Genomic DNA, 10195 nt, shown 5'->3' on the forward strand with positions numbered 1-10195 from the left:
CACTAACATAGAGCTGTTCAAAACGATACATTTTACAAAATCAACCTGCAAGACTCTCTCTACTGGCCACAAGCAATGTGGTTCGCTTACAAACATCTTACAAGTGGGAGCTCTCTGTGTCATACGTACCTTCACTTTTCTTGCGGTCGTTGTCCCTTTGAACAGCTCGTTAACACCGCGCCTCTATATCCTCACACAATACTTAATGTACCTATCTGCGTTTTTTCTCTATATCTCCAAGGTTCTGAAACCTTCCAATGAAGTTTCCCATACGGCGGCAACAGCAGCTTAGCCAGTGAGATTCTTAGCTCCTCTCTCATCTGCTCGTCAAACACCACCCACGTCGAGTGAGCTTTACAAACCTCCTCAAACTGCGTATTAAACTCTTTCAGCTTCTCCTTCATCGCTTTCCTAACCCGTTCATCCCCGCCGCCGCGCTGTCCACCTTCAGCAACCCAACCATTTTATTCCCACGAGCTTCTCTCTGATAACTCACATGGTACTGTACGTTTCACTTTAGCGTTGTGTTTCCGAATCCAATCCTCTCCTAAAGCACCCCAAGCTCACCGTCTCTCACTTTCTGCACAATGTATCTCCCATTGTTCATCAGAAACACATAGCTCAACGCCGGATCTTTATACACTTTGGACTTCACTTCCAGGTTACTCTCCAAAAGCTCCATGATCCAAGACATCTGCACAGTCAACAGAGTCGAGTCTTTCGACGGCACACCGTTGCTTTCCTCAAACACTTGCTCCAACGTCTGTCTCGACCTGCACGCCGCGCGGAGGTAGTTCATCAACATACCGAGTGATCGGGTGGAGCCCACCCCCGGGAACAGCGGCTTTCGCCGGATCTCTCCTGATCAGATTCTCAAGCTCCATGAATATACCTCTAACCGCCTCCCCAAACCGTTTCCAAAATCGTCACAGCCTCGTTCCTAAGCACCAAGCAGAACTGATCAGAGAACACAGACTCAAACTCCGGCATCAGATCCCTCATCGTCTCGAACACGTCGAGCACCTTAAACAGCCTCTCAGGCGAACGGCTCCCGATCGCAACGGCGTCCGCGAAGTTCAGGAGCTGGATCGTGGAGCCGCGGCAGACCTCCATGAAGGAGAGATCTGCGGCGGAGGAGAATCCGAAGAAGACGCGGTCGCAGAGACGCCGCTCGCTCGGGAAGAGGATACGTAGCGCGACGTTGGCTGCTTTGATCCAACGGTCGATCTCGTCCTCGAGCTCCTGCCACTGCATCTTGTGAACGTCCTCGATGCTGAGCTGCTTCTGAAGGCCTAGCCTCGACACGCTCTCTTCGAGAAACTCTCTCCTTGAGGCGCTGTAGACGTGCGAGCAGGCTTTCCCGAATCCAGCAGGCGAGCATACGCTTGGCCATCTCGTGGAGGTCGTTGATCGTGGCGGAGGAGAGGGCGTCGATGATGAGGTCGTAGTCGGTGAGGGGCTGTGCCACGGGGATCTGAGTAGTATCGTCGTAGTCTACTTCTTCTTCTTCTTCTTCGTCTTCTTCCTCTTCGGAGTCGAAACGGTGGTTAACAGGGAAGGACTCGGCGCCGTGATCCATGAGGGATCTGAACTCCTCCTCGACGCGGAACATGGCCTGCTGCATCATGTCGTCGGCGCGTGAGAGGAGCGTGCCGATAGGTTTCTCGGAGGAGGCGTGGCTCCAGTCTCTTGTGAGGTTGACGAGCTCGTCGAATGGAGTCGAGGAAGGCGGCGGAGTCGGCGGGATCGGACCAGATTGGCTGATCGGAGGCGATGAAGCGGGAGATCTGGGAGTCTAGGGAGTTGAGAGCTCGCTCGAGTGAGGCGACTCCGGATGATCCGTCGTCTCCGGGTTGGTGATCCTCGGAGAGCTTCTCGCGGGAGAATCTGCCGTCGAAGGTGGAGAAGATCTGTAAGATGTCGTCGGCCATGGATTCGTTGTGGCCTAGGGTCTTGGCTATGTGGCGCGCTACGGCGAGTAGCTTTTCTTCGCCGTTCTCCGCCATGAGGTGTGAAAGCAGTAGAGAGTTTTCTCTATGTTGTCAGAGTCAGAGAGCGAGATCGACGGGGGAAGCAAGGAATCGAAGACGAAGAAAGTTCAGAGGAAGGGAGGAAGAAGACTGGATGGATAGAAACTTGTGCAATGACGAAAGTACCCCTCAAGACAGACGCTAGCTTTGACTTGGCCGTGTTGTGTGAAAGTGGCATGGGCGTGTAATATAAAAGTTTCCGTGACTTCACTAACACTGGTAGGTAGCTTAGCATTGTTTTTAACCGGGTAGGTGGGTAAACCGGCCGGTTTGATGAAACTAGATTGATGGAGCTTGGCAAGCTTAATTCATATCAAAATTATGTCTTGTGGTATGGATGGCAATGCAATATCAGAGATGGTTATGGTTATGGCCCTTATGGAGAAGCAATTTAGCAAAGAATCAGAGGTTGGAAGTTTCGTCTTTGAAGCACTGAAAACATGGAGCAAAAAGCAGATTCAGCACGTAAAACAGTCAAGAGAGACCTCAGTGAGTTTCTCCAGCTCTGTGATTATAAGAGAAAGCTACTGGAAACACTCAAACAATCGATGTCCCATGTTTGATTCTCTTAATCATAAGAACACTTTAGACAGAAACGTGGCTACTTTTTCTTTCGCTATTTCATACTGAGAACACATTCAAGACACAAACAGGGAGAATGATGATGTTTTAGTACACAAATGCTACTCAATTACTATGCAACAAACTTCTGACAACGAGTATCCTTGTGAATGTTTTGACAACGGACACAACAAAAACGCATCCCACATAAGCAGCAATTATATCCCGCAATGTACCCACAGACTGAACAGAAATGGCGGCGAGAAGATGAACTCGGAGGTCCCACCGCTGCTTTCAAGTAAGTGGGCACATGGGACGGTAAAGATTCCAAATTTGCCTCCTGCAAGAGCTCAGTGAAGGACTTAGGAGCTTTACGAGCCTCCAAAGCTTTTGCTTGTCGAGTTTTACGCTTTGATCCCTTATGTTGCTTCTTCTGCACGTAACCTACAACAAACCAAACACAAGATTAAAATTGAACTAACAGATCACAGAGAGAGAAAATAAGACAATTTACCGAGATCATCGTCTTCGTCAAGAGAGGCTTCTTCATCATCGTTCAAATCAACCACATCCACAGCTCCATTATCGTTCTCCAAAGCTTCCAGCCGTGCAATAGCAGCCTATAAATTAACCATAAGAAAGACAACTGAAGTCTTTTTTTCTTTTTCTTTACGAAATCAAAAAAACGCACCTGCGTTCGATTGTCGTTGCTTGTAAGAGCCGCCGCCATCTTCGAAGCAACCTTACGAGTCCGACTCGATACTCGACGATTCGCCATTTCTTCCTCCATTCCGCCAAGAAGATGCAGATTACCGGCGACGGTGGAAGCGCAGCGGCGGCGTATTCGCGGGGATTTGAATTCGGTGACTCTTTTGGGTCTGGTCTCACAGATAGTTTTATTTAGATTCTATAAAGGCCCATTGGGCTTGTGCTTTAATAATTTATAAAAATATATACTATCATTTATCATTTGAGAAGTGAATTAGATACATAATTTTATTCCATGTAAATTAAAAAATATAAATAAATACACATATGAATTAAATTACATTTGAAATTTTTGAATTCAACAATTCTATACAATAAAATATCATGTTTGATAAAAAAACTATTTTTTCTTTTGGAAGAATCTAGATTTGATTAAAAAAATTATTTTTTGAAATTGTTATTGGATAATGAATCTAAAATCTCTAAATTTTATAATATAATAAAAAAAAATTAAGTAGCTTTAAAGTATCACGTTATTGGTAACTGTATTTAAAGTTTCCTTAATAAGTGATTTAGACTCTAATGTTATTGGTTCTAATTTATATATTTTTATCTTTAGAAAATTTAAAAATCATTGTTATTCAATTAAAGATTTAAATAAATATCTCAAATCTTGTTGTTAATATCAATTTTTAATCAATTTGATTCGAAATTTTGAAGGAGTTTGAATTTTCTTTTATGTGAAAATATAGTTCAAGTCAAATATGACATTTCATCTTCAAATTTTATAAACCAAAATTTATCTAATGAGAAGAGAATCAAAAGTCAGTGGACCAAATTTTATCTAATGGATTAAATAAAAAAAGAACATATAACAAAGTAGAACTTAAGCATAATAATCACGAAGCTAGTCATATTTTAAAGACAAGAGAAAAAAAAATATAAATAAAGAGTTGTTTATGGTTGTATAAGTTGACATCAATTTCACAAGACTTAAAATATATGATATTTCATATATTTTGATTCAGTTTACAATTCAAAATACATGATTTCACTAAATTTTTAAATTATTTTTCAAACAAATTAAAAAAATCGATGTAAAGAACTCTATTTTAAGAAGATTTTAGTCTGAAATTTTAAGAAAATATTAATAAGAATATAAACTGAGATTATAATACATAAACCCACATAAAACTACATCATCACAAAGAACACTAATATATGAAAGAACGTAGAAATTTATATAAATAATATGAATTAGGTAGATCATGTTATTCCATGTAAATTAATAAGAGATAAATCAAATACACGTATAAAATAAAATATGAATAAATATTTAAATTACCGAGTTCGTGGTGAGAAACATGAGGCGACTATTCCAAAGATTATGCTCTCAAATGTTTATTTTTTTCTTTCCCTCGCAAAATATAAATTAGTGAAATCAATACTATATTAAAAGGTGAATAAGATCCACAGATAGCATGTCCACGTCATCGATTTAAATCAACCAATCAGGTTAGAATGTTTTGACACGTCACTTTGGCTTCCTGGTTTTCTTCGACGAGAGAGGAGAAATGGATTTCTGAACGGAAATCGTTTCATAGCCACCACCCCCATTAATCCATCTCTGCGCCATGAATTCTTCTTTAATGGGTTCGTTTTGCCTTCCTGTATCTCCTCCTATTTATATCGGGTCATTTCAGAAAGGATTCAATACTCTCAAAAATCTCAAGAACGATGAATTCCAACAGCAAGACCTCTGTTTCCGGCGATCTTACCTCCGTGAAGGTGATCAACTCCGTCGGTGAGCCTGTGAACCGTTCCTCTGAAACCGCCGATTTGGAATAAAAGAGGCATAACTGGTGACTCCTCCGCCAAAGCTGTCGCCGGTGAAGCTAGGTACAAGAAACGCCAAGGAAAGGCCGATGGAATCCAGAGCCAAGCTTCCAGCCTCAATTAAAACTGGTGAGATTCTACCTTTCACTCCGATGGAATCCAGAGCCAAGCTTCCAATCTCCAGCGACCACAAGACCAACGCTTCCTTCGCGATATTTTAGATTAATTATGCCAAAACCCTTTCCAGTGTTTGTGCTCAGTTCCACGATGGGAGGCGAAGCAGTATTCTCTGAAGCTTAATCTAATTATGGTGCTTCTCACTCTGTTCCACTGAATACATTTTTTTGTGCACCATTCCACTGAATACTGAATGTCTATATCTTGCAGGAACCATGAGTTGAAAACCCAGGCCGTAACCCCTGCCACAATGAATATATGGCTTGATTTTTATCGAGGAAACCCAAACCAGTAAACGCATCATGGCGATATTAGGATTGAGAGGTACATAACACTGGCAACCATTCATTTTGTCACCCTGTTTGCTATTCCTATTGTTTTAAAATTTGCCAAAAAAAAATGGATATTAGTAAGTTTGTATCTCAGTTGATTTTTTTTTTTTGTATCTCAGTTGAATATTTTTTTTTGTATCTTAGTTGAATATATATTCATTGTTTTACTCTGTGTAATTCTAGGTCGGCTTTTCGTAAATGCAACCTCTGGAACACATTTTTTTTTTTGCCCATGAATGTGATGCAAGACAAAGTTACCTAAAAAGTAAGGCCTCCATCGTATTTTTGGTTTGTTAACCCTCTTAACTGAATTGTTTAACAACTGAGAGCACTAACGATTGTTTGTTATTGTTCATGGACAGGGACCTAATGACTTTCCTGGGGCTGGAGCTGAGAAGACAAGCCTCTGTCCTGTTGTGAACAGAGTTGTGACAACAAACACAAAAGGCTGTTGATGGTGTGGTCGAAAGGGAACAGCTAAGACAGATGCACCAACTGACCCCCTGTTGATTCCAGAAACACTGGAGGAAGAACCGCATAGAACAGCTGGTCCATTGTCACTCCGCTAAGAAGACCCGCATAGGCTGAAGTCTGACCTAACGAGTGAACGGTTGCTGGTTCCATATACAGACTCACCAACTTCTACGGGTCTAAGAGCAAGATTGTGTACCGTGTTGCTGAGCCAAATGTGACCGTGACTTTCTCTTGGAACTCCGTCCTCTCTGTTTCAGCGGACAGTACGGTTGGGTTTCCCGAGGATCGATTCCAATTCTATGGGCATAAGGAATTTGATGAGGCTTGTGACCGTAAAGGAGACCTTTATGGTAAGCTCTTAATCCATATAATTGTGTAAACATATTGGTTTTGATTATGTTATGATGAAATATTGGTTGGTAAGTGACTACTAACTCTGTTACTTCTTAAAAAATCTAGCAATTTTTCTGTTTGTAGATTTTGCTCACATGACTTCGTTGCCGATGTACAAAGTGGGGGAATCGCGGCGGAGGAAGAGCTTCAGCTATTGTACGAGCCTAATCATGTATCGACACCAGAGGAGATGAGTATGGGAAAGCAGGCTATGGCCAGGTCCTGCATGAGCCCTTTCTGAAATTCTTAAAGCATGAAGAAGGAGATGAATCAGAGGTTTCCCAGGAGACGGAGAGACTCGCCATGGAGTATTACGATCCCAAACCAGGTGAATTTGTGGTTGGTGTTGTGGACCTGTGGTTTCTGGTAACGAGAACAGACTCAATGTGAGTATAATTGCGGATATGTTAGGGATCATGATGACGAATGAGAAAGTTCCATTGTACGAGCAAAAATTTGATTACTTGCTCTGTGATTTAAAGTACGATGCTGAAGAATTCTTGGTTCATGGTAAAATGGAGATTGTTAAGGATGATGATGAAGATGGTGCTTAAGTTGTGTAGTTTGCAAGGCAAGGCATGCCTGTGGTGGAGATAGGACAATGATCTTTGCAGATGTTTTAGGGAGGACGTTGAGGGGAAGGCCTTTGTTTTCTTCTAGACGTTACTTTAGGAGAATAGCTTGGCACCAAGTGAGGTAGGTCTCTTTTTGTTCCTTGATTTCAATAACTGTTATTGGTTGATGTATCAAGAAGATCCTAATGGAAAGTAGGTTGTTATGTGGCAGATCAATCAGCTTACTGAGCCCACTGACGTTAAGATAACTGAGTGGAATATCTCTCACCAGAATTGAGGTAGGCTTCACATGTTTGCTTAGAGTTCATGCATTTTAGTGGATTTAATAGTTACTTTTTTGTTTAATCTCAGGGCTTGAGAGGTTCTATATAGTTTGAAAGAAAAAATAAAGCAGGAGTTTCTTTTTTTGCTGACTTGGAGTAAACTTTTTGGTTTCACTGTTTCTAGGATGGAAACATGATAAAGCAAAACGTCCCTCAATTGAAGAGTTTCAGAGATAACAATGAATTGTTTTCAAGGTTGTGTGGGTACAAGCCGGGCATAGCTACATGTTGCAAGGATGTGTTAAAATCTGGGTAGTAGTAAGCTATGACAAGACAAATCATAAAAATTTTGGATGCTAAATGATGATGGAAAGACAGATGGAAATGAGGGAAGTTGATGATTGTGTGTGATAGCAGTAGAGAAGTACAAAAGAATAAAGCTTGAGGTCATAAGGGATTTCACTTGGACTCCTTTTCATGATTTATCCTTCAACATGAGGGATTAGTTGTGTTAACATCGTTTTACACAGTCGGGGGCGGATATATGCACATAATAACCTTTCAAAGCATACGTGAATGATGCTTTGACTTTCAGGAATATCATAATTTTTTTCCTAACACCTAAATTGGCAGATATGAGTGTCAAAGGACTAGAAGATAATGCAAAAATAGTTGAGTCAAAGCATACGTGAATGATCATTCATGTAGTCACATTACTATTCCTTAGTAAATATGCCAGTGTTATGAGGAAACTGGAAATATATCACTTTGTTTATAATCAGGGTCGGCTGCAAACATATATGCCTTCGAGCTTTCTATTTTGGTGAAAAGATTTGTGTTTAGGATAAGGATAATATCACCTTGATTTAACACTAATCTATGGGATCCTCATTCTCTGTGTAACCTGAAATCTTTATTAACTAATCAATTCCAAATAACCACAAAATAAAAACAACAAATCATTGACAGAGTCTGGAATTTTCAGATTAAGCTAAAAATAAAAAGACCAAAAAAATGTGGTTGTTTATATGATACCAATAAACACCTCTGAACTTAAAGAAATAAACAAGACTTAGAAATTGGTTGTTTATATGATCCATCAATAAAAAATATTTTGAATAATTTGTAAATATTAGAATAGGTTTTTAATGTTCTGGTTTATTCGTTTACAAGCCATAACAACCCAAGTTTTTCTCCTCGCTCAAAGAACAAACCTAGAAATCACAAAATCAAACGCTGCAGCAAATCATGTAAAATATTGCTAAATATATATATATATAAGAATTAATAAATATAAGAAAGCAAAACACTAATAAAATAAAGAAAATAGTAAAACCATTTACGCACTGTCAACATTTTAAACTCGACTTGGACACTGAACCAGATTATTTCAAGAGTCCCGAGATCATTGGTATCGACTGTTGCTAAACTATAGATTAATAATTTAATAAAATTATTTTGATATTTATATATAAATATAATATTATTAATCTTCTAAAATATAATAATATCAAAATAATTTTTTAATTTAAAAATATAATTGAATGATTTTCAATATCAGTTTTTACTTACCCGAAGAAAAAAATTATTTAACTAACTTATTAATATCGAATTAGAAATTTGGCTAAATATTAAAATAAAAAATGAGAAAAAGACAAAAATAGCACCAAATCAAGTTTTTGTCACAAAAATAGCATCACAATGAAGAAAATGACCAAAATAAGTTTTATTGAAAGGTAAATATGCATTTATAACCCTTGGGTTAATTAATCTAAGACTTAGGGTTTAGAGTTAAGGGGTGGAGTTTTATTAATGTATTCAAATTTTTTAAAATGAAAAATGAAAAATGAAAATTTTCAAAACAAAAAGGTGCTATTTTGGTCATTTTATTTTTTGAGTGCTATTTTTGTGAAAAACTTAAAAAGTGCTATTTTAGAGATTTGCCAATAAAAATTTGTAACAATTATTTTTAAAAAATCAATAGATAAGAAACTTTTGAATATAAAAATTACATTACAAAGATTTTTTTTTTAAATTGTTACCTCCAGTGTTAAATTGAAAAGATTTACCGGGTTGAGCATCCTTAAATAATTCATCGACTTTCTCATTGCTTTGACAAATACAACATCCTCATTCCAAACACAAACATTGACACATATTATCGAAAAATAAACGATCAACACACTTTTCCGCGCGTAGCGCGGAGAAAGAATCTAGTGAGTCTAATGACCGGGTATTTGGATTTAAAAAACAAGGGAAAAAAGCCATTAGACTGTCTTAGGCCTGGGCATTCGGATCGTCGGGTCGGGTTCGGGTCTTTCGGGTCTAGGAGTTTAGGACCCGATAGGATTGTTTTAAATTTTCGGTTACGGGTCGGTTCGGGTCATACCGAGTTCGGGTCGGGTCGGATCTTAGATAGTTGGATCCATTCGGGTAACTAGAATTTATCGGTTTAGTTATGGGTCGGATTCGGGTCGGTTTGGTTCGGGTACGACCTAAAAAATACCTAAAAATACAAAAGAACATGTAAAAATATTAATATATCCGAAAATATTTGACATTTTATTTAAATTTTTTGTTTTTATTATATTAAAATATGTATATATACTAAACTATGCAAGATAAAACAATAATTGGTTGTCTCCTAATGATTGACCCCTTTGATCTGTAGACAAATAACCCGTCTTCGACTCCCCTTCAATACATTTTATTTAATTTACACTATTAATTCGGGTACCCGTCGGGTTCCGGGTTCGGGTCGGGTCCAAGACCCACGGGTCCTCTACAACAAGACCCGATAGGGTAATTTGATCGGATCGGTTTCTACCCGGACCGAGTTTTTCCGG

The 10195-nt window shown here is 39.1% G+C and overlaps 2 protein-coding genes and 1 pseudogene across 2 annotated transcripts; 1 reads left to right on the forward strand and 2 right to left on the reverse strand.

Annotated features, from left to right (window-relative positions):
- Positions 1–129: 129 nt before the first annotated feature.
- On the reverse strand, positions 130–2207 carry LOC108844941 (exocyst complex component EXO70B1; the record flags this gene model as incomplete). Its single annotated transcript, XM_018618223.2, is given in 10 exon segments — positions 130–229; positions 231–268; positions 270–406; positions 409–505; positions 507–553; positions 556–799; positions 801–920; positions 922–1371; positions 1373–1711; positions 1713–2207. Coding segments are annotated over 10 exon segments (1866 nt in total), but the record flags the coding sequence as incomplete, so codon positions are not given.
- Positions 2208–2618: 411 nt separating this feature from the next.
- LOC108846343 (SWR1 complex subunit 6) lies at positions 2619–3450 on the reverse strand. Its single transcript, XM_056999121.1, has 3 exons — positions 3283–3450; positions 3106–3211; positions 2619–3035 (listed from the first exon to the last, which is right to left on the reverse strand). Exons 1-3 carry the CDS (start codon positions 3379–3381, stop codon positions 2725–2727), a joined length of 516 nt encoding a protein of 171 aa, XP_056855101.1. The 5' UTR covers positions 3382–3450; the 3' UTR covers positions 2619–2724.
- A 1483-nt stretch (positions 3451–4933) lies between these two features.
- Positions 4934–7878, forward strand: LOC130504506 (protein PIGMENT DEFECTIVE 338, chloroplastic-like; annotated as a pseudogene).
- Positions 7879–10195: the final 2317 nt, after the last annotated feature.

Source organism: Raphanus sativus, unplaced genomic scaffold (assembly GCF_000801105.2).
Source record: "Raphanus sativus cultivar WK10039 unplaced genomic scaffold, ASM80110v3 Scaffold1624, whole genome shotgun sequence".
Lineage (NCBI taxonomy): Eukaryota > Viridiplantae > Streptophyta > Magnoliopsida > Brassicales > Brassicaceae > Raphanus > Raphanus sativus.

Bases quoted from the DNA above. Each gene is read 5' to 3' on its own strand.
- LOC108846343 (XM_056999121.1), bottom strand. From the start codon at position 3,381: ATGGAGGAAGAAATGGCGAATCGTCGAGTATCGAGTCGGACTCGTAAG. The intron at 3,212-3,282 runs GTGCGTTTTTTT...GTTAATTTATAG, and splicing joins GCAACGACAATCGAACGCAG to GCTGCTATTGCACGGCTGGA. The intron at 3,036-3,105 runs GTAAATTGTCTT...GGTTTGTTGTAG, and splicing joins TGACGAAGACGATGATCTCG to GTTACGTGCAGAAGAAGCAA.